The sequence below is a fragment of the Macaca thibetana genome, chromosome 9, assembly GCF_024542745.1.
Source record: "Macaca thibetana thibetana isolate TM-01 chromosome 9, ASM2454274v1, whole genome shotgun sequence".
In the NCBI taxonomy this organism is placed as follows: domain Eukaryota; kingdom Metazoa; phylum Chordata; class Mammalia; order Primates; family Cercopithecidae; genus Macaca; species Macaca thibetana.
In genome coordinates this window covers 7,887,915-7,913,248 of record NC_065586.1, presented here as the reverse complement: position 1 = coordinate 7,913,248, position 25,334 = coordinate 7,887,915, and the positions used below count along the sequence as shown (strand labels likewise).

Here is a 25,334-nt window from a genome sequence, read left to right as displayed (position 1 = left end):
TACGGTCGATTCTCCTCCCTTCTGTTTTAAAGTACTTTTTAAAGTCTATGACATGTTTACCCGAAATCAAAGCCAAGCAGCACTGCTGTTGGGCATGCAGACTAGGATATCACAGACGCGCCCTTTGCACGCCCTCTGCAGAGATTCATTAGTTCATTCCTCCTTTCAGCCAGGAAGAGGAGGCTTCTGAGCCACGGCTTTGTCTTTATCTCACAGATATCGTATATCATAACTGAACAGGTTGCTATCTTTTTGTATCTGACATTTTAAAGATAACACGAGAAGATTATCTGCATAAATTCTGGTTGAGCTTTTCAGGTTTTAGGAACCGCTGAAGAGGTTTAAAAAAGTTAAGCAGTCTTTAGTCCTGCAGTTTGTTCCATCCTTACAAAGGGGCTGCCTCTTCGTGGCCCTGGCCAGTGCTACAGCTTCTAGGGAACATTACCGGAAAGGAAGGTCAGGGACGCCCCTGGGTCTCCTCTTAGTATTATTATTTTTCATAAGAAGGATAGATAAGCTAAGCAGAATGTTCAGAATTCAGGGTGAATAACAATAGTCTAAAGACTCTTGGGTTTTGCAGTTAATTGCATTTCACAGGCTCTGTGATTTGACTCCATGTACTGTCCCTAGGACAGCCCTGGGTCAGTCCAAAGGCAGGAATCTACTCAGTGGACGCTTTGTCTCAGGAGAGGCTGAGCTGCCTGATGCGTGCGGCCGGCAGGGCGCCCTGGGCACTCACCAGTGGTACCAGTCATCGCAGTCGTCACAGCCAATCATGGGACTCCCATCATCAGGCTTGTTACACCCAGGGCAGATCCAGATCTGATTGCCCCACTCATCTCGGATCTGATGTTTGCAAAGTGGAAGTGGCAAAAATGGAGGGAATGGGAAAAAAAACAAAAAGAGGTCAGATCAGAATGATTACTTTATACTGTGTAACTGAACCAACAGGCATATTAAACTAAAAAATATAGTAGATCAGCACTTCATTAATGCCATGATCAGCGTCATCACTGTTTTAGAATCGTGAAACAGAAAAATGCCAAGTGTTCAATGATAAGACATTTCTAATGAATATTCTAAGCTTTCTTTTGTAAGTCACAAAAATAAGCATTTTATAATCATCTCTGTGAACAATATGACCGGTAACCCCTTTCATAAACAAACAAACAAAAAAACTATAACTACATACATTCCTAATGATTTGGATCTCTATAAGGGTGGTAACAACTGATTTTTTGAAAGCTACAGACCTCCACTTTCTATGTGGTTTTTCTCAATCACATTCATAGGCATGGAATTAATATAGACAGCCAAATGAGCATGCACCATCTTATTACTTATTAGCCAAGCCCTTCTCCTGAAGGAGCTGATAAGATCAAGGATATAAAAGAGTTGTTACTAAGTAACTTTCCATTCCCTTTATGACATTTTTAGTAAAGTACAATCAACTAAAGGGCAAATGAAATAAGGGGATAGGGAAACCAAAGAGCTATAAGGTTCAACATTATTTTGCTACAAATGTTGTGTACTCTGGAGTTGACTTTATTTAACTTAGCAGTCCTAAAGAGGGAACATCCTATTAACCACTTCCTCAAACTCCACATGAACAGAGCCAACCTGGAAGAAGTAATTCACTGATGGGCATTAAACACCAGCAATAAGAAAAAGGTAATTTCAAAAGTGTTTACAATAACAGAGCACATTATTGCATCCGGTTTATTTCATAAGGGATAGTTCTTCCTAGACTTTCAAATACCACACTGACTAGATGTGCTTTTAAAAAGGCTTTCTTTGTGTGTGACAAGTGCATTGGGGGTGCATATACGTTTCACTGTACTGATGGGCTTCCTTTAAGGCAACTCTACAAAGGCAAACTACATTGACAGGAAAACTTCCTAAAGAAATCTGTGGGCGACTACATCTCTGATCCTCTGTAATTTCAGGAGAAAAAGTAACAAGGGGTGAGAACCAGCAGTCACCTGTACCCGCTGTCTCGTGGCCAAGGCTGGTGGAACATCCTATGCCCTGAAGCTCCCACGTGTGGCCAGTCCTGCTGCTGGCTGACCTTGCTTGAAGTCAGAAGGCCGTGACTCTATGTGCTGCACAAGAGCTTTGCCACAGCATCGACAGTAACTAACACCAAATACTTCACAGCTTACTACATTCCTCTAAACATCTCATTTCGTTTAATCATTGTAAAGCAACCTCTGGGTAGCTTATGAATGGGGAAACCGGAGCTAAGAGAATTTAAGTGGCATTTCCAACATCACACCATTAGGCAGTGACAAAATCTGCCTTTTTGCTCTCTAGCCTTCATATGTCATCTAAATCACACATTTTGTCCTCTGCCCACAAAGCGTCTCTTCATGAGGTAGAAGGCGTTTTTAAAATTGTCATTTTTATTTTAAAGACAGGGTTTCACTTTGTCGCCCAGGCTGGGGTGCAGTGGTGTCATCACGGCTCACTGTAGCCTTGACCTACTAGGCTGAGATGATCCTCCCAGCTCGGCCTCCTGAGTAGTTGACACTACAAGCACATGTCAACATGCCCAGCTAATTTTTGTATTTTCTGCAGAGATGGGGTCTCACTATGTCACCCAGTCTGGTCTCAACTCCTGGGCTCATGCGATACACCTGCCTCAGCCTCCCAAAATGCTGGGATTAGAGGCGTGAGACACCATGCACAGCCAGAAAGCTTTCCTTCTACACTGTCTATTCCAGCTGGACTCATCTCCAGGAGGTGAGTTAGTTCAAAGATCTACTGGAAAACCAGAACTTTCCGAGCTGGAACATGCCACAGAGATCACCAAGTTTAATACAAACTTCTTAATTATAGATGAAGACACAAAGGTTGAGGAGGTTAAGTACAAAATCTTTCCTGATCAACCCATTTGGGGGTAATGCTGCCTCAATTAAACACCTGCAACGATTGGTCCCTGGACAGACCAATTGGATGATCACAGTTTTAGAAGTTCCTTCCAAAACTCCTTTAAGGAAATTTAACAATAGGCCAGGCATGGTGGCTCACGCCTGTAATCTCAGCACTTTGGGAGACCAAGGTGGGGGGATTGCTTGAGTCCAGGAGTTTGAGAGCAGCCTGGGCAACATAGGGAGACATCATCTCCACATACACAAAAACAAAAAACAGCCAGGAAACAGCTAGGTGTGGTGGCAGACGCCTGTGGTCCCAGCTACTTGGGAGGCTGAGGTGAGGGAACTATTGGGGCCCAGGAGGTTGAGGCTACAGTGAGTGGTATTGTGCCACTGCATTCTAGTATGGACAAGAAGAGGGAGACTACTCAAAAGAAAAAAAAAACAGAAAAAAAAAGAAATGTAATATTGTACAGTTTATAATGACAAATACCATGAGTCCTACCCGGCCACTTTCCAATCATATTAGTACCTACCTAGTTACACAAGGTCAGGGCCACCATTAGGCTAACACATCACAGTCTGTGGATTTGGTAGTCACAGCAATGGCAATGGCTCCATACACCTTAAATACTTTGTTGTGTGTTTGTGTGTTTAATTCTATAGTGTCCAAAGAACATAATCTGTATAAATACTTTACTGCCAGACTGTATTCAGGGTTTGAGTAAGACCTAATACTATTAAGTAAGAGGAAAGCAACTAAAAACAGTCCCAGAACAACGTGGACTCATTCGACATGGTGGGATTTACTATTTTTTTTTTCTTGAGACAGAGTTTCGCTCGTCGCCCAGGCTAGAGGGCAGTGGCACGATCTTGGCTCACTGCAAGCTCTGCCTCTTGGGTTCAAGCAATTCTTGTGCCTCAGCCTCCTGAGTAGCTGGGATTACAGGCATGAGCTACCACGCCCAGCTAATTTTTTTTGTATTTTTAGTAGAGATGGGGTTTCAACATGTTGGCCAGGCTGGTCTCAAACTCCTGACCTCAAGTCATCCACCCGCCTCAGCCTCCCAAAGTGCTGGGATTATAGGCGTGAGCCACTGCGTCCAGCTGGTTTTACAATTTGAAGTCATGCTTGGATACTCAGGAGTCTGGTGGTCTGAAAGTTCATTTCCATTTAATATGCAAGCCCTGGCATATTCTGGATCATAGCCAATAAAATATAACTAGTGCTATTATTGACAAACACCACCTGGCTCATAATATCAGTGCACATTATATAACTTACACTCAAATGAATAACTGAATTGCTTGATGAAGAAACTCAGTGTGAGATTTCAGCACCACTGTGCATCTCTACATTTACAGATTGATACTACTGTCTACATGTATAGAGTCATATCCAAAACAACATAAACACAATGCTTTGATGTTATTTATGGAGGCTATGTGAACACTGCAATGTAACTTTTCAGCCAAAAGCTTGAAAATTCAGTGAAAAATGGCAATGAAGAAATGCATCTTGGCTGGGCATGGTGGTTCATGCCTGTAATCTCAGCACTCTGGGAGGCCGAAATGGGTGGATCGCTGGAGCTCGAGACCAGCCTGGGCAACATTGTGAAACCCTGTCTCTACCAAAAAATACAACAAATTAATCGACAGTGGTGGCAACTGCCTGAGATCCCCAGTTACTCAAGAGGTGGAAGAATCGCTTGAGCCTGGGAGGCAGGGGCTGCAGTGAGCCGAGATCGTACCACTGCACTCCAGCCTGGGTGACAGAGTGAAATCCCCTTTCAAAAAAAACAAAAAAACAAAAAAAAGGCCAGTCGCGGTGGCTCATGCCTGTAATCCCAGCACTTTGGGAGGCTGAGGCGGGCAGATCAACTGAGGTCAGGAGTTCAAGACCAGCCTGGCTAACCTGGTGAAACCCTGTTTCTACTACAAATACAAAAAATTGGCCACCCATGGTGGCAGGCGCCTGTAATCCCAGCTACTCAGGAGGCTGAGGCAGGAGAATCACTTGAACCTGGGAGGTGGAGGCTGCAGCGGGCCGAGATCTCACCACTGCACTCCAGGTTGGGCAATAAGAGCGAAACTCCATCTCAAAAAAAAAAGAAAAAAAAAAAACAAGAAAAAGAAAAAGAAATGTGCCTGGCCAGGGGCAGTGGCTCAGGCCTGTAACCCCACCACTTTGAGAAGCTACGGCAGAAGGATCGCTTGAGCCCAGGAGTTTGAGGTTGCAGTGAGCTATGATTGGGCCACTGTACATAGGGAGACCCTGTCTCAAAAATAATTAAATAAATAATAAAATTTGAAAGAGAAATGCCTCTGAAATTCGACAGTGACTCAGAGCACACACTTGTCTTGAACTGAAAACGTCTCCAGGCTAACCGCTCGGGCGGCAGGTACGCACCACGTAGGTGCTGACCGTCTCAGTCACCACGCTGCGCACGGGAGCTTTGGCACTGGCCCCGGAGGCGGCAGGACCCGGGGAGGGCAGCAGGGCAGGGCCCGCGGCGGCCTGGGCGAGCAGCGGCAGCGGCACGGGCGCAGGGCTCACGAGCATGGGGCCGGGGGTGGGCGCGGGGGCCGGCGGCGGGGTCTTCGGCCTGTTCTGCGAGGGCGCCGGCTTGGCCTCGGGCGCAGGGACCACCTTGCTGATAACACTGTCAACAAAAGAGGGAAAGGTAAAAGTCAAAACAGGATCATCATCGAACCCAACTCGTGCTTAAAAACATGATTGCAAAATAGCTTTTCTTCCAGTACCGACATATTTCAACGTCCAGAAGCGGCTCAAGAACTGAGTTTGAGGCCCTACATCAAGTGGCCTCTCCACTTACTCAGACGAATTTTTCATTTTCCCAAACTTCCCCTCAGTGGCCAGATATCTAGAAATTTCTAGTAACCAATACACATGCACAGGCAGTGTGACTTCAATTGCCTGTTACCGTGCTGAGGCAGAAGCTCTGACAGCTTCACAGAGGGAGCTGCCCACCCCCACCTCTCCTCAGTCCTCCAGGGGCCCAGACAGGGGCCGCTCCTTCCACTCCGGCTCCAGCTGGAGAGGACCTGGAGCAGCCTGTGTCCCACACCGGAGATGGGCAAGAAAGACACATTTGCTGTTGGAAGTCCTTGAGATTTTTGGGTTGTTAATGACCATAAACCTAACCTGGCCTAAGCTGCTGGACAGAGCAGCTAAAAAAAAAAAAAAAAGAAGTTTCTATTTATCTCTTCTCAGTTCCAGTGTTTCTTCTTAATACTCTCAACGCCATTGTCAATAAAACTGTGAAGACTTTCTCACTTCTGGATTTGGCTTTGATTGCCAGGTTTTACAGACTGACTGTTCAGGCTGGGCAAGGTGGCTCACGCTTGTAATTCTAGCACTTTGGGAGGCCGAGGTGGGTGGATTCCTGAGGTCGAGAGTTCAAGACCAGTCTGGCCAACATGGTGAAACACCGTCTCTACTAAAAAATACAAAAAATTAGCCGGGTGCAGTGGCGCGCACCTGTAATTCCAGCTACTCGGGAGGCTGAGGCAGAGAATCGCTTGAACCCAGGAGGCGGAGGTTGTAGTGAGCCGAGATCTCGCCACTGCACTCTAGCCTGGGCTACAGAGTATGACTTCGTCTCAGACACAAAACAAAACAAAGCAAAACACAAAACAGAAGATTGTTCCCAGAGGGGCTGCAGAGGTGAGGAGGAGGTAATGCAGCGGCAGCTTCTGTCCTGGTGACGCTGCCGTGGGTCACTAGAGCTGTGGTGCTGTGACCCTGCTCCTCCACTAACAGCGTCCTCTTCATACAACTCAGTGGAAGCAGCTCTGGACTTGGGGTCAGGACATCTGCGTTCAAATTCTGCAGCCGCCAGGGACTAGACCTGTGGCCTTGGATTATTCATTTACTATAAAAAGCACGATTTATTGAGGACCTATCTATAAGAAGTTAGAGGTTATACTAGGCACTTTACAAATATCATCTCATCCAGTCCTCATGAGAACATCAAAGAAGTAATGATTACTCCATTTTGTAGATGAGGAAACTGAAGATCAGCGAGAGAAAGGAATTTGAGTAAATGGGTGGCAGCTTTTGAACCAAGGTCTACTTGATTCCAAAGTTTGCTTTTTTTAAAGCTTCTTTATTTAAAAAAAAAAAGTATCATATATACATTATAAATATATATATATATATCATTTTACACACAGAGAAAACAATATATCAGATGCCTAGGTAATAATCAGAGATAAAATATGTTAGCTTTGCCATATTTATTTCAGATGAACTTCCTTCCCTGCCCCAGAGCAACCGCTGCCCTAAAACCGGTAGGGTTTTGTTTATTGTTCTTGGTACTTTGTTTTCTCTGTACCTCTCCTGCCTTTGTAGGTGTCCATAAACAATACATACCACATTAGTGTTTGCTGTCTTTTAACTTTTATACACACAATGTCACACTCTAGTTATCAATAAAGTTTCTGGGCCATGCAATATGGCCATCCTCACCTCACCAGGAATCGCCAGCCTGCGGACTGTCCCAGCCTGTCTCTTTCTACTATTCCACACAATTCTTTAGGCCTTGTTTTTCTCATCAACAAAGTGAAAAGAAATGCAGTGGCCTCAGAGGGTTGTAGTGAGAACCTCAATATGGAGAAACACTTTAAAAACTGCATCCAGATGGGAAGTGTCGGCCCCGTGTCATGTTCACGGCTGTTGTTCACAACAGCCTCCGGCCTCACTGCTGCCAGCCTGCACGGTTCCACTTCCTCATAGTCCTAGTTTAGAAACCACTTTCACCAAAAGGCACTGACTCTTTGCTATTCTGATCATAAATTTATAAAACATTAAGTTACTTCAAAAACTTCACCATTATTTCAGCAAATAACTTCATTACTGCTAATTGTTCTCCATTTGTTTCCTGCAAGGGTGATCATCTTCCTAACCTGGATACAGCCAAAGATCAAGAGAATTTAACACACACTTGTTGGTGCAGCAGACACTTGATAAATGCTTAACATAATAATTAGTGACTATTTATTGAGCACTTACTATAGGTCTGACTGTCCTAAGCATGTGAAAGCCAATTGTGGGCCAGGTGCTATGCTAAATGTTTACTTGCCTTGCCTTATCTCGCTTTTTTTTTTTTTTTTTTAGATGGAGTTTTGCTCTTGTTGCCCAGGCTGGAGTGTAATGGCGCGATCTTGGCTCACTGCAACCTCCCTCCTGGGTTCAAGTGATTCTCCTGCCTCAGCCTCCCGAGTAGCTGGGATTACAGGCATGTGCCACCATACCCAGCTAATTTTTGTGTGTGTGTGTATTATTATTATTATTTTTTCCAGTAGAGACGGGGTTTCTCCATGTTGGCCAGGCTGGTCTCGAACTCCCAACCTCAGGTGATCTGCTTGCCGTAGCCTCCCAAAGTGTTGACATTACAGGCATGAGCCACGGTGCCCGGCCTCATTTGTTTTTCATAATGACCACATAAGGCAAGCTATTATTCTGCTTTTTTAAATGAAGAAACCAAGGCACAGAGAGATTAAGTATCTTGCATAAATTAACACAGGGTACTGCTACAGGGCAGGGCCAGGATTTAAACAAAGCAGTCTGATTTTAGAGCCTGTGATCTTTTTTTTTTTTGAGACAGAGTCTCGCTCTGTCGCCCAGGCTGGAGTGCAGTGGCACGATCTTGGCTCACTGCAAGATCCGCCTCCCAGGTTCACGCCATTCTCCTGCCTCAGCCTCCTGAGTAGCTGGGACTACAGGTGCCCGCCACCACGCCTGGCTAATTTTTTTGTACTTTTAGTAGAGACGGGGTTTCACCGTGTTAGCTAGGATGGTCTCGATCTCCTGACCTTGTGATCTGCCTGCCTCGGCCTCTGAAAGTGCTGGGATTTATAGGCGTGAGCCACTGCACCCGGCAGAGCCTGTGATCTTAATAAGTATATGACACTGTCTCTCAATGTGTCCTGAGGTTTGCCTTACATAAAAGGCATGTAATGTAGGAGTTCAAAGTTATTGCTATGGCATTTATATCCAGAGAGTAAGCATTCTCTATTTTTATGGCTAGACTAAAATTTTAAAACGCTATTTCTGGAGGCAGTTTCCCATAATGGTTTAATACACAAGTGATGGAACCAAAGCTAAAGGAAAAAGCAGGAACCCTGAGAGGTAAGCAGAACACAGATGCTTTACCCCAAGGGCATTTACGCATTAGGCAAGTCTGATCTTTGGTTATGATGAACAGAACCAATGTCGAAGCCCAGGATCTGCCCAAAGTGGAAGGTCTAATAGAACTTCCTCCCGATACTAAGGATTCCCAATCAGCTATACCCATAAGGTAAAGATGAATGAGAATGTCATGAATTTTCACCTCTGGTGTTCTAGGATACTTTACATTTAAAGTAATTGGGACTTGCAATGTGCCCAGGCACACAGCACAATCCTGAGGGGAAATATCTTAAAATCTAGGTCTCATATTAATACAGAAAATTATCTTTAAAAAAAAATAAGTGGCACATAATGAAAGACAATCAAACCTATGAGTAAGTAAGGTGGGATCAGGGAAAACTGTTAAGACATAACAGCTAGTATGAAGGGACAAAGACCACAGATACAAGAATTATCAACTATAAAACAACTTTGCTTACAGCATTAAAAAATAATAAAAGGCAAAGGCTGGAAATATAGGTGGCAGGAAGTCACAGATCTAGTGGATTTGAAAAGAACCAAACAGACTTTCTACAAACTAAAAAATACAGTAACTGAGATTTAAAATTCAATGGAGTGATTTAAAAACAGATTGGAAACAACTTAAGACAGAACTATAAACTGAGTATTAGAACAAAGTAAATTTTCGGAGCATAGCCTGAGAAGCAAAGAGAATACAATAAAAGGTCTAATTAGTGCATGTTTGATCATAATTCTAGAAGAAAAATGGAGCAGAGACAAATGTTAACAAGGAGTACCTGAGACTTTTACAGAACTGATGAAAGATACCAATCCACAGATTTATGAAGCCCAACAAACCCCAGGCAAGATAAATAAAAACAAATCTATATCTAGGCACATCAAAGGGAAGCTATAAAATATCACAGAGAGAGAGGAAACATCTGAAAGGCAGCCAGAGGGAAAAAAGAACAATTCCTCTCAAAGAAGAAACAGGTGACTGCTGACTTCTTAATTAGCAATGATGAAATCTAGAAGACAGTGGAGTAACATCTTCAATGTGCTAAAGAAAAATAAATTGTGTCTCTGAAAACATCTTTAAGGAATAAAGATGAAACAACGACATTTACAAGCAGGCAAAAGCTAAGAATTTGCTGCCAGCAGACACTTAAAAAAAATTCTAAAGCAACAATTCTCAAATTTTTGGTCCTAGGGCCCCTTTAAATTCCTAAAAATTATTAAAACTTAAAAAATGTGCACTATATCTGTCAATATTTACCATATTAAAAATAAAACTGGAGCAGGCACAGTGGCTCATGCCTGTAACCCCAGCACTTTGGGAGGCCAAGGTGGGTGGATCACTTGAGGCCAGGAGTGATTCATCACAGTCAACAGGGTGAAACCCCATTTCTATTAAAAATACAAAAATTAGTGGGTTTAGTGGCGCAGGCCTGTAGTCCCAGCTACTCCAGAGGAGGAGGCAGGAGAACTGCTCAAACCTGGGAGGCGGAGGTTGCAGTGGGCCAAGATCACACCACTGCACTCCAGCCTGGGTGACAGAGCAAGAATCTGTCTCAAAAAAATAAATAAAATAAAAATAAAAATAAAACTGAAAAGTTTAAAAATATTTAGTAATTCACTTAAAAGTAACAACAATGAACCCATTATAAGTTATCAGATAACATTTTTTTAAATGCAAATAACTGTATTTTCCAAGACAAAAACTTGAAAATGACTGGCAATGTTTTGGTTGTTTTTTCTTTGATAATGGCGTCTTGCTCTGTTGCCCAGGCTGGTATTGAACTCCTGGGCTCAAGCAATCCTCCTGCCTCAGCCTACCGAGTAGCTGGGATTACAGGTGCATGCCACTGTGCCTGGCCAAGACTGGCAATGTTTTAAATTTTTTGTAAACCTCTTTAATGTAGGCATATGTAACTAGAGAAGGGAGGAGTATTTTAAAAGATTTTTTGGATAATGGTGTAAGTTCTTCCTTAATGCTGCATTAAATGCAACAAATGATAGTTTTTTATAAGTTAGTTACAATGTGTAATCTGAAATCATATCAATAGACATTCATATTCTGTTACATTAAAATTTATTGCTCTGTTTAGCACTCTGAATACAAAAGTTACCCATGCATAATTTTATAATGTCATACATTGGTCATTTGGAAAATACTGGTTCACTGACTTAGGCAGATCTTCCAAATGTTTACATAATTCATTACACAAGATAATAATATGTAAGCCAGTAATGGGTAAACAGAGCTAAGGTATTTTAATATCCCTCTATTATATAAAATGTAGTGTACAGGTAGTGAATAAAGTATGGTAATTTCTAGGGTAACCACGCAAAAATTACAAACGAAGTATAGTATGAGGAAAAAAGGAATGATGAAAAAAAACCCTTGGTCTGATAAAAGAAAGGAGAGAAAAAAAAACAATGAACAGTAAAGAAGTAGCACAAAATAATAAGGTAAATTTCAAACTCAAAACATCAATGATTATATCATATAAATGGTCTAAGTGATTCAGTTGTCAGGCTGTATAAACAGTGAAACCCAATATATTCTAATGCCCAGAGGCACATCTAGCAATAGAAGGGCTGAAAGTGAGAGGCTATAAAAAGATGTATACAAATACAAAGAAAAGTAATACTACACAAAAAAAGACTTTAAGGCAAGAACTATCAGTGATAATAAAGGCTATTTCCTGATGATAAAAGGTTCCAATTTGCCAGGAAGCTATAACAGTTAAAAATTTGTATGTACCTAATAACACATCTACAAAACATATAAAGCAAAAACTGACAGAACAGTAAGAAACAGATGAATCCACAATCATAGCCAGAGATGTAAGCATATTTATCTCCCTGCACAACTGACAGAATAAGCAGTCAAAAAACCAGCAAAGATATAGGTTTGAATATGAATAATGAAATTGACCCAATGGAAATTTTTTAAAAAATCTGTCTTCAATCAATGCAGAATATTCATTCTTTTCTAAAATATACTGAACACTGAAAGAAACTGACCCAATTTCATAAGGCTAAAAAACAATTTGAATAGTTTGTACACAGATTTGTTACCCCTGCTATATCAGTAGTTCCTCAAATGAACAAAAAGCCTTTTTAATTTCTATGTCCCCAGTGTTTAACATGACGGTTATTAAAATAAAATGTGTTAGAATCCAAACTAAGAAACAAAAGCTGATCCAGAAAGTAGTAATTGTCCAGATGACATGATACTTTTAGTGTATTTTTCTATACATTCAAAATTATAGCTCCCCCAAAAAAGTAGCAGAGTAATATGCTTTATGATGTGGGAAGGGATAAAGCACAGGTGAGAGAAATATGGGATATCAATGAAAACAGAAAAAAAGAAAAGAGAAGAAACAGAGCAAGTGAAAGAATTACAATTTTAGGTCAGGAAGCATGAGGACAACCCTGGCATTTTCAGTTGTTTGTTAATGGAGTTAAGTTCCGGGGCAGGAAAAAGAGAGGACAGAGGATGACAGGAAGAAGAAAAGAGAGTTGTGATCAATAAATATGACTACAGGCAAAAATATGCCTGAAAATTTAAGTTATCAATAAGAGAGGTTATTCAAGGGAAACATCTTCTATTTTATAATACCCATTCGCAGGATCGATGGATGGGGTCTTAGAAAACTGCTTGCAAAGATTATCACTTTGTTTTAACTTCACTATTTGCCAGCTATGAGAGTGGGAAATGTTGGAGGTAAAGACGGAAGCTATTGTCCACAATAATTTTTAGACGTTCATGTGGTATACTATGCAATAATTATGCATGTGCGATTGAGAATTAGCTCAATTATGACTTGTTGGATGGTAGAGTTAATTTTAAAAAATCCTCAGAATTGGAGCTGTATCACAAACCATAGATTCTAAATGTCTTAAAAATTAGGCAAAAGAAAACAAAAGCATAAAAATTCCCAAAAAAGTAAGTAAATATAGATGTTTTTAGTCTTGGGGTAGGACGAAATTTCTAAGCATCTCACCAAAAGTTGAAACCATAAAGGGAAATGCTGATCTAACTGCACAACAATTTTATATGGCATAAAATAACCTCAGGAAAGTTAAAAGGCAAAAGACAAAATGAAGCAAACTACTTGCAACAATAAAGCATTCACTCCTTCTTATACAAAGAGTTGTTCTGAATAAAAAAGAATTAATGTTCTTATTCAAACATAAGCAAAGGAAACAGCAAGTAGAAAATAGAATAAAAAAACCAAAACCAGCCAACAGACAAGAAACAACGTTCTATTTTCATAGTAATCAAAGATATAAACCTGACGACAAAATGCTTCCTTGGTAAAGATGAAAAAGATTGACAACACCTGGTACTCTCAGTATGGGGGAAAGGGAGAGATGGTTGGTCCAGTATTTGGAATGATTATGGAAACCTTCAAAATGTGCAAGCTCTTTACCAGCAATTCCGCTTCTAGAAATGTATCCTGAGGCAATATTAGACAGCTGTGTAAAGGTATGGGGTAAATAATATGATTTGTAGCACTGTCTATGACTGCAAAAAATAAAATAAAAAAATAAACACTAGAATAACTGCAATTTAAAATACCCCCAGAATAGGACATTGGCTACACAGATGATGATGAACAAAATACCATGTTGTTATTTGAAGCGGTGATACACATGTGTGCACACACACAAATGATATGTTTATCCAAGAAAAAGGCAGGTGTAAGATGCAATTTTTCTAAGAAAATAAAAAAAGCAAACAAGAAAGTATGAGTGTATACTTAGAAAAAGTTTGAAAAAATATACACTAAAGTGTCCAGCAATTGCCTCTATATGAAAATTATAGATGTTTCATTTAATAAATTAATTAATTTTTATTTTTTTTTTGAGACAGGGTCTTACTCTGCTGCCCAGGCTAAGGTGTGGTGGTGCGATCTTGGCTTACTGCAACCTCTGCCTTCCAGGCTTATCTGATCCTCCCACCTCAGCCTCCAGAGTAGCTGGGACTACAGGTGCGTGCCACCATGCCTGGCTAATTTTTTGTACACATATTTTTTTGTGTCGAGAGATGCGGTTTTGCCATGTTGCCCAGGCTGGTCTGGAACTCCTGGACTCAAGTGATCCTCCCATCACAGCCTCCCAAAGTGTTGAGATTACAGGCATTAAGCCACTGTGCTGGGTGGATGCCTTTTTTTCCCTTTTATCTATAATTAACAAACATAACTTGTATAATAAAAATAACGAAAAAGTCTGGGTGCAGTGGCTCACATCCGTAATCCCAGCACTTTGGGAGGCCGAGGGGATCACCTGAGGTCAGGAGTTCAAGACCAGCCTGGCCAACATAATGAAACCCCGGCTCTACTAAAAATACAAAAATTGGCCGGGCATGCTGGCGCATGCGTGTAATCCCAGCTACTCGGGAGGCTGAGGCTGGAGAATCGCTTGAATCCAGGAGGTGGAGGTTACAGTGAGCTGAGATTGCGCCACTGCCCTCCAGCCTGGGCAACAGAGCGAGACTCCGTCTCAAAAAACAAACAAACAAAAACCAAAAACAAAAAAGATGAAAACACCTGTTACAATGTATACATCTAAACTGTTGCTAGGAATTATTAAAGGACGGCTTGAGTTATACACTTAAAATTAATTCACTTTTCTGTGTGTATATTATACTTTATTAATTTACTGGGGAAAAAATGATAGCTTGGTTAAAAAGCCTTCAAGACAAATGTTGACCATAGTCTAGTCCTACTATGAATTTGTGAAATTCAAAGCTCTGAGAGAGATCAAAGAGCTGCACAATTGGGTGTGTCTAAGTTGAGTGCATCATCCATACCAGACCAACAAGGCCAGGGTCAAAGGAGGGGGAAGAGAAAACCTCCTATAAAGATGGTGTTTTCGTACAAAAAGTAATAAATCTGGGCTGGGTGCGGTGGCTCACGCCTGTAATCCCAGCACTTCGGCAGGCCGAGGCAGGAGGATTGCCTGAGATCAGGAGTTTGAGACCAGCCTAGCCAACATGGTGAAACCCCAGTTCTCCTAACAATACAAAAATTAGCTGGGCATGGTGGTGCCCGCTTGTAATCCCAGCTACTTGAGATACTGGGGCAGGAGAATCGCTTGAACCTGGGAGGTGGAGGTTGCAGTGAGCCAAGATCACACCATTGCACTCCAGCCTGGGCGACAAAGTGAGCCTCCATCTCAAAAAAAAAATTTTTTTTAACAGCCTTTAGATATTAAGGTTGGTATGTAGTTTTGGGTCTTGTCTTTTCAAAGAAATACATTGCCCATGGTTGCTTTGTGTCCCAATTGTGTGCAGATCTGTCTCTATCATCCACATTAGGCAGTCAATTTCCTAACAGTAAGGTTTGTATCTTGTCTCTGGATTACTTGCAGTATTAAACACAGCAGCTCAAGAAATATTAATTAGCTTTAATAAGCATAATACCTACTACTGCAGTGAGAACTCTTCTGTAAAAGAATTATTTTTGCCTGTTTAAAATATTTTAAAATACAAGCCCATTTCCTCTGTTCTTTCCTCCCTGCCTACCTGAGTCACAGGACCACTGAGATTTTTGTTTGCCAACAGATTCCAGTTCCTCAGCCACCTAGTCATTCCCAACACCAGGTACAACCAGATAGATTATGAAGGCTTCGTTCTGTTTTCTGGAAATGGTTTTACATTGTTTTCAGCTATACCAAACACATAATGAGTATTATTTGCCTTACTTGACTCTTTTCCAATGTCCTTTAATTTTCTCCCTACATTTCTTTTTTTTCTTCTTCTTCTTTTTTTTTTTTTTCTTTTGAGACAGAGTCTCACTCTGTTGCCCAGGCTGGAGTGCAGTGGCGCGATCCCGGCTCACTGCAACCTCCGCCTCCTGGGTTCAAGCCTCCCGAGTAGCTGGGATTACAGGTGTGCACCACCACACCCGGCTAATTTTTGTATTTTTAGTAGAGACGGGGTTTCACCATGTTGGCCAGGCTGGTCTCAAAATCCTGACTTCAGGTGATTCGGCCTCCCAAAGTGCTGGGATTACAGGCGTGAACCATTACACGCCCGCCTCTCCCTACGTTTCCTAGATCTCTCCCTTACCTATAAGGCCTGATAATGGTGCCCATTAGAATGGCTTAAAATTAGCAGTGTGGCCAACAGATAGAAATAGATTGTTGACCGATTTTATGGGTTAATACTTAAAATCTCAGAAATGTCTGCTTGTGCATATGTTCTCATTTTTTTCAATTTAGAGAAATGGCATTTTGCTAAAAATAACTTTGTAATGATAAGATAATCCTTCAAAAAATGCCTAACATTCCCAGTTCAATTACACTACCCCTTTTAAATTAAAAAAATATATATAGAGAGAGTGAGTTCTCACTCAAATTTTCTTAGTAAAAGAAAAAACATTCAAGTGGCTACTCAGTGTTGACAAGACAAACTTTTATCCTAACTCTTTGCTTTCCGGGGGTTAGACTGGTATATAGGCACTAAAGTAACCCATTTTTCCCAACTCTTTTGAAATTCAAGAGAAAATTCACCAGAGTTTGAAAGTTTGACTTAAGCTAAGGTTATTTTTGTGATGACTGAAAATAGTTTTAAAAACAATCCTTTTATTATTTCTTTAATTTTAAACAAAACAGAAAAATATTTAACAGTATAACATGATACAATTTTTCATCACTTGTGAGATGAACTATCATCACTTAACCTAAATTGATCATTGTAAAAATAATTTGGAATTCCTATTGGCCTTTATTGCCAACCATTATTTGTTTCATACTTCTAGACGGTGCTTTGCTTTTCTGTATTTTTCTCCCTGAAGTATCACTTTTTCTCTCCTGTTTCATTGCATAGTAAGTTCTCGTCCAGAGCTTTCTGTTGAATAAGCAATGTCTTACAGAGAAACCAATACCGCCCACAGCTGGTCCCACAATGGCTCCATGCTGCTAGCATTACAGCTTTTGGAGGATTTGATCACAGTGCCCTCACTGCTATAAACACTGGCGTTATTCATAAAAACGTGCAGAAGGAGGGATTTTGAGCAGGATTTCTTTACCTGTTTCCCCACCACAAACCAGTGACATAAATAGAATGGGTCATGAGCTGCTTGGCCTGTAATGCAAACTCACAGCTTGTCAAGTCAATAAAGAGCCCGTGCTCACCTCCCCAGCTGCACAGAGCCTCCAGGGTTAGCGGCAAACACAAGTTGGATATGTCTGCACAAGACATTTAATGATCCTCATTATTCAGCTATTGTGTGCAAACACGATGAAACCAGTAATCCAAATTATCAAAGTCTGAATAGCTGGCTACTAAACTGCACACAAAGTTCCTAAGTTTCCTTACAATGGCTTACTTATTTACTTCTGAAAGTGAACGGCCATTCTTAAATGGTAACAAAATGATGCCACAGGTAAAAACGATTGCAACCACTTCCATGAATTTTACAGAAACTTTTGAACAGGAAGGTCAACATTTGGGAGGAAAATCACCTCAATGAAAAAACATATTGTTTACACCAAAACTTACTTTTCTTCAGATTTCAGTTTTTGATCAATCTCAGAAATACCAACCACCTTGAGAAAGAGATTCCCATGCTGTATTTTAAACTAACCCCCTTCTCGGCTGGGCCCAGAGGCTCACTCCTATAATCCCAGCATTTTGGGAGGCTGAGGCAGGCAGATTGTGTGAGCTCAGGAGTCTGACACCAGCCTGGGCAACATAGGGAAACTTCGTCTCTACAAAAATACAAAAAAAAAAAAAAAAATTAGCAGAGTGTGCTGGTGCACGCCTACGGTCCCAGCTACTTAGGAGACTGAGAAGGGAGGATCACTTGAGCCCAGGAGGTAGAGGTTGCAGAGAGCTGAGATTGCACTATTGTACTCCAGTCTGGCTGAGACCCTGTCTCAAATAAATCCCAGAGCAAGACCCTGTCTCCAAAAAAGAATACAGATACCCAAAAAAACTTGACCCCTCCTCACAACAAATACAAAAAAAAAATCATTGAAATTTCACAATCAATCCTATTACTATAAAACCTCATATCTGGATCAGTGATACACACATACACATAATCTTCATATTTTTGTTTTCTGATTTTTATGAAAAGCCCCAGAAATACTAAGCCCAAGTGTGGTGGCTGGCCTCCTGGCATTCACACACTGGCACAGTTCCCTCGCAGACTGGACAGGCTGAGCTGGATGGCTGGCGGCACACGGTGAAAATAACCACATGTCACCTCCAAGGCTAGGTCACAAAACAGGCTGTGGCTTCTATGGGGACAGTCAGTTACTCTGTGGGGAGGATGCTGAAGCTGCCTTATGAAGAGGTCCCTGAGGCCTCCTGCCAACAGCTGTGCATGAGCTTGAAGTGGCTTCTCTGCCCTCACAGAAGAAGCCTCTGGATGCCTGTGGTCCCAGTCACCGGCTTGCAGACAGACCTGAGCCAGAACCACCCAAATCCCCAACCACAAGAAACTAGCAAGTAACCAATGTTTATTCCTTCAAATCACTACGTTTCAGGGTCAATTATTATGTGGAAATAGAAAACTAACACACCAGGTATTCGATTTTTCTAACTTAGGTATGTAAATAAATATTCAGAAGTTGGAAGAAATTATATTTAGAGTACCAGTCCTTAAGATACCAAACTGTAACACAGTCATTTCCATATTTCAGATTGGATCAAAAAACACCAAATACAGCCGGCCGCGGTGGCTCAAGCCTGTAATCCCAGCACTTTGGGAGGCCGAGGCGGGTGGATCACGAGGTCAGGAGATCGAGACTATCCTGGCTAACACGGTGAAACCCCGTCTCTACTAAAAATACAAAAAACTAGCCGGGCGTGGTGGCGGGCGCCTGTAGTCTCAGCTACTCGGGAGGCTGAGGCGGGAGAATGGCGTGAACCCGGGAGGCGGAGCTTGCAGTGAGCCAAGATCACGCCACTGCACTCCAGCCTGGGAGACACAGCGAGACTCCGTCTCAAAAAAAAAAAAAAACAAAAAAAAAACACCAAATACCCAATGCCAATTATGAGAATCAATTTTACGTTGATTCTTCAAGTCAATCATTGTTCCTTATTCTTCTTGATCCTCACAGCTCAAATTTTAGCATTCATATAATTTTAACACAACTATAAATGGATTTAATTCCTGAAGCTTGTGGCTTGCCTCTTGAATATTTACATCACCTCATAAAATGGTTATTTTATCTTGTCATAACCCAAGTACATATCAAGTAGCAAATATTTTATCTTTTAATGCAGGCATGACCTATTTGAAAAATGAAACAAATTGCATGAAGTAATTAGAGGAAAATACAGCCATTGTAGAATCTCCATTTCCAAGGGAGATTCTTAAATGATGACACTTCTATATCAAATGTTCCGAATCTGTAAAAATCTCTAAAAGGACATTAATATTCAGGTAAGCAATATATAATCCACATTTCCTCATATCTACAATGAGATACACTAGAAAGATAATAATACAAAAGAAACCAAAACGGCCTATAGGATAAGGGGTGTAAAGGGCATAGGGAAAAAAGGCATGAAAACAAGACTTCTCTGAATATGTTCTGTTATACAGCTTTCACTTTGGAGTTAGGTAAATGGTCCACATATTCAGAAAGTTAAGTTTTAGAAAAATTCCTTATGAATCAAAACTAGATGAAACGAATGAACCTCAATGTATATCAAGCTGATGACAGAACCATGTGGAAACAAAAATCATTTCAAGTGACTTTAGGACAGTATTTTGTAAGCGTATCCATAGTGAAATGTATTTTAAGAGCAAATGCTGGAAAAAACCTTAGTCTTTAAAGACTTTATTTAATAATCTTGGTAGTAGTAGTGATAGTGGTACTATTACTTTTAGGCTATTTTATATAATTCTTGTTGAATAACACAAACAAATAATTATAATAATGCTCTTACTCAGGATTTCTTTTTTTTTTTTGAGACGGAGTCTTTCTCTGTCGCCAGGCTGGAGTGTAGGGTCACAATCTCAGCTCACTGCAACCTCCACCTTCTGGGTTCAAGCGATTCTCATGCCTCAGCCTCCTGAATAGGTGGGATTACAGGCACGTGCCACCACACCCAGCTATTTCTTTTTGTATTTTTAGTAGAAACAGGGTTTCACCATGTTGGCCAGGATGGTCTGGATCTCCTGACCTTGCGATCTGTCTGCCTCGGCCTCCCGAAGTGCTGGGATTACAGGCGTGAGCCACCAGGCCCGGTCAAGACTCAGGATTTCTAATGTGAAAGAAAAGATGTGACTGGGCACAGTGGCTCACATCTGTAATCCCAGCACTTTGGGAGGCTGAGGTGGGAGAATTGCTTGAGCCCAGGAGTTTGAGACCAGCCTGGGCAACATAGCAAGACCTCATCTCTATTTTTTAAATGACAATAAATAAATACATAGCAGTAATGTTAAATCTGAACTGGAAACAGTATAAACTCATAGTTTTTTTTTCCTTTTCTTTTCAAACCCATCTATTTCCTATTTCTGTCCCTTGTAAAGGCCTAGAATAATGACATCCCAGTAGCAGTGGGCATCTCTAGTGACAGATTATGGTTCCTAAACACCATTCATCATCAAAAGGAACCAATGTTCCTTGGAGAAATTGCTAATTCCAGATCTGTGGAAATATACAAGAATACACAGGAAATACGCAAGATAAACCTAGAATATTTTTTATCAGAAAGTAAGACAGCTATCAAACACAAATGGGGTTGTGTCGAAATCCAGTAGGCAACATGAAGGAATTCACGTTGGTCAAGATGGTACAATACGAACATGAAAACAAAAGAGAAAGAGAAAGAAGGGGGACAAAGGAAGAGGGGAAATGGGAGAGAGGAGGGGTGGGGGGAGAGAGAAAAAGAGAGAGGGGGAGGGATGGGGGAGAAAAAGAGACAGAGAGAGAGAACCCTTTCTCCTTTCCAAAACCCTGTGCTCATCACTGGAGGTAACTATATCAACTCCATCAGCTCTTTTCACTGAAGACTGGCAAGTAAAAAAAAAAAAAAAAAAAAAAAAAAAAAAAAGACTGCATACTTATCCTGCCTCTCTGGGCAGCTGAAATTTACCTTTAAGGATGAATTTCAGCTAATACATGTGAAAGGAATGACTGGATTAAAAAATAAGTTCCCAATGAAATGATTCAGTATCACTAAGAATGTGACAATCAGATATTCCATGCCTACTGATCTGAAGTAATAAGAAGTATGTAGCAGCAAAATATCCTTTAAGAAAAAAAGATTGAACTTAAATCTAATCAAGTACTTAGGACTAAATGCCAGTTACAGGGATAGAACAATAATTGAAATGACATTACAAGGAAGTAAACAGACAAATCCAGAAAGTGAGATATTCTGCTAAACAAAAGATCTGGTTTCTTCAACAAATCAATTGCACGGCAAAAAGGAAGGGGCTGCGCATGGTGGCTCATGCCTATAATCTCAGCACTTTGGGAGGCTGAGGCAGAAGGACTGCTTGAGCCCAGGAGTTTGAGACCATCCTGGGCAACATAGCAAGACCCCATCTCTACAAAAAATAAAAAAAAAATAGCTGGGTGTGGTGGTGTGTGCCTGTAATTGCAGCTACCCGAGAGGCTGAGGTGGGAGGATGGCTTGAGCCCAGAAGTTCAAGGCTGCAGTGAGTTATGACTGTACCACTGCATTCCAGCCTGGGCAACAGAGTAAGAACCCATCCCCTTCCCCAGCAAAAGAGGAGGAGGGGTGTAGGAGTGCGGATTAGAAATAACAGGTCTAGATTAAAAGTCCTTATGAGATGTAAGTCTGGCTTGGATCCTGGTTAAACTGTTGAAGATATTTTTGAGACAAATAAAGATATCTGAATATGGACTAGGTATTAGATGATAACACGGAAAATGTCTGTATATTTTATGTATAATAGCATTGTGATTATATGAGAAAATAATCATATTTTTAGAGTTGCATACTGAAGAATATAGAGGTGAAATGATACTAAGTTTTGAATTTGTTTGGAAATGCGTTAGGAAGAAAAAGAAGAAAAGAATCAAGTATGGCAACATTTTGATAACTGTTAAATCTATCCAAGTTGCCAGCAGATGAAAGTGTATTATTTTACTCTTTTATGTTTGAAAATATGAATAAAAACTTTTTTTAAAAGTTGGTAATATGCATTCAATCCAGAATGATTTCGGATCATTAATCATAAAACTAGGGCACATATGAACTACTATGTCAATAGAATACTATGGAAATTTCTTAAGGGAAAATGTGCATTCATTATATCACTCCATACATCTTTGCTTTTATTTTTCTTCTTCACATTTCTCCATTTGTAAATTTTACTCACCCTAAAGGGCTCTACTTAAATTCTACTTTCCCCAAACCTCTTTAGCCCTTCCTAGTTGGGAGTAATCACTTTGAACTTCTTTATAATTTTAGATGTATCTCTTCCAGCCTTTAACACTTCCTACCGTCTACTGTGATATTTACTTATGCTCCTGAGAGAATTAACATGTGATCCAAATTCACTATTTTCAAGTCTACTACCTTTGACATGGTTACATTATGTATATAATCAAAATCAGTATGCGTTAAATGCAGATCAACTTTTCAAAAATGTAAACCCTGAGAGTGTTGTCTGGGGTACTTTGAGGGTTCTTTTCAAAACCAAATTTTCTGGAGTCAGAACTTTTAAAATATTTTGTGATTTCAGAAAGGCTTTTGCTGCTCTGCAGCAAACAAGAGGGTGCTTTTACTAAGAAAAAGCAAAGCCAAATGAAATTGAACATTCAACATGGATGAAACTTTACTTTCTGTAGTCCCTGAGCCTACAGTCTATAGACGATGGGTAATTATTTAGTAAAAGATGCTTTCACATGAAAATGTTAAAAGTTGTAAGTTAGCCATAAAAGACACACCTTTACTTTTTATTTTTAGGATCAAATGACCTCCCAAGTTATTTGAAAACATTAAAGGTAATAAGATGATATGCAGTGAACTTGAAAAATGAACAAGATTGTGATTAAGATTTGTATCTCACTGGAGAGTTATAAAATTCAGTTATTACTGAAGTCATGCTTGGAAAATCCAACATTACCACTTCAAAATATATTAAAATTCAAAAAAGCTGCTAGGTCTTCACCAAAATCACCATGGTTTATATGAATTCTTATTGTACTTTGTAAATAGGATGGAAAAAATATAGTGTATATATACTTATTTAGAGTATGTGATATAGACACACACATACATATACATATATTCATCTGTGTGGGCTAAGAAGTGACTATGTATGCATGTGTGTGTGTGTGTGTGTGTGTGTGCATAAATCTATATCACACTGCTGACCTTTGTGCTGTCATTCTCCTCTGCGATTGCCTGTTTTATATCTCTTTTAATAAACAAATGATCTTCCAAAATGAGAATGAAGAGGAGTTTAACAGTTTGGGAAAAAAAAATGGTGCAATGGTAACTGTAAAATATAAGCACACACACTTATTATATATACATGCACATGGGTGTGTATGTATACATGTATATATGTGTGTGTGTGTATATATACACACATATGTATATATGTGTGTATATATATTTATACACACATACATGTATACATATTTATATATATACACACATATACATATATACATGTATACATGTGTGTATATTAATTTATATATACACACATATATATGTATGTACATAAGAAAGTTTCCAAAATTTTCTCTGAGGCAAGAGACGACTGAAATTACTACACTGACTTCAGATTCACATTAAAGATCATTGTAAAAGAGAAAAAAAAAGAAAAGAAAAGGTCACTGCAGCTCCTAACCTTGAAGGTCTTAAAAGGGTTGAAGGCGTCTGAGAGCTGCTTTAGGTTCTAGGCCTCTGAATCCTCCAGGTTCTGCCTCTAACATCTAGGACCATGGAGTAGGGTTAAGAGAAGCTTTCAGCCTCAGCTACAGGGACATGACAAGCAGGCAGGGCAGTGAGTCAGGCTGGTGTCTTCTGTGAGGAGGGCTGTGGGATAAGCGCTCAGAGCAGGACTCTCTAACGTACCTCTTGTGCTCCTCTTCCTCTTCACTCCCACTCATGTCAACAATACGGGCCCTGCAGAGACCTTTGAACTGATGGGGAATCTTTTAATTGTTTTAATTTAGATGTAAAGGGAGCAAAAATAAGCAGAACAGCCAAATGCTGGACAATCTAAAATGCATTTCCTATTTAAGAGCCATTTTTCTTCTTTTAATGTATTTTAAAACTATATAATAACATTATAGCACATGTACTGATTTACAGAGGTATGTATGTATACAGAAAAACCGTTCACGCTAGCAAGGCGAGAAAAAAGATGTAGAGGTCATTCAAAATTTACTCTGACCATGTACTTTGAAGGCAGCCTCCATATAAGGCAGATACAAATTTCCTTGTATTAAATTATAAGCCAAATAAACAAAATGACGAAAACAATAAAAGGGTAGCCAGCCATTCTGCCTTGCTCACTTGGCTTTGAATGGTTTGGTGAGAAAAAAACTAGAACATGGCTATTTACCACTTGCAATTGTGATTTACTCATTCTATTCATTCCGTTCAGAACAAATGACCCCAGAGGCATTAGCAACTCTCAAGGTTCCTCAGTGTTTTAGCAGAACTCATATTCATATACAGGTCAAGCAGTATTTCTCAGGTGGGTTATAACACACATTAGAGATATATTCAAAACCAGGCTAATGTCGAACATCAGCCAGAAGCGTCCTACTAGTTAATCTAAACTAGAAACTAAAACAATCCCTTAAAAATATATACAGTTACTTTTAACTGGGTCTGTTGGGAAAAATACAATTCTAAAGGGAATTTTAAAGATCTTCTAATTACAATAAACTTTAGAAAAATATTATATTCAAGATGCACACAGTTATAAAAATAAAAGCAGGTAAGTATATGATATCATAGACAGAGTTGACATACATATACCGGGAACATTATGCTTCAAACTTTGGACAATGGACTAGTACCAGTCACCATCTCATTTTTACCTAACTAACAAATATTCTCTGCATCTGAAGTTAAAAGGTTTTATACCAAACGCCGAGATATTGTTAAAGAAATGCTGAAGCTTATGATTCAGCATGGGAAATACTGGTAGATTGGAATCTACAGAAACTAGGATGTTAGCTTTTAAATATGCCTATATAGAAAGGTAACACAAATTTTGTAATTTCTATCAAAAGTTTTAATTTAGTATCTATGATGTATATAGCACCATGTGGGAAAACAGTATTACCTCTGACTACCTAATATCATGATACTTAAAAACATATTTCAT

At 40.1% G+C, this 25,334-nt stretch overlaps 1 protein-coding gene across 1 annotated transcript in view; it reads right to left on the bottom strand.

Annotated features, from left to right (window-relative positions):
• The window catches only part of TAF3 (TATA-box binding protein associated factor 3), a 199,078-nt gene that overhangs the window by 2,029 nt on the left and 171,715 nt on the right, over nucleotides 1–25,334 (bottom strand). The window contains exons 5-6 of the mRNA XM_050804643.1: nucleotides 5,284–5,536; nucleotides 740–846 (exon numbers count right to left, since the gene is read on the bottom strand). Of these exons, the coding sequence (XP_050660600.1) occupies nucleotides 740–846; nucleotides 5,284–5,536 (360 nt within the window). The remainder of the gene's footprint in view (nucleotides 1–739; nucleotides 847–5,283; nucleotides 5,537–25,334) is intronic.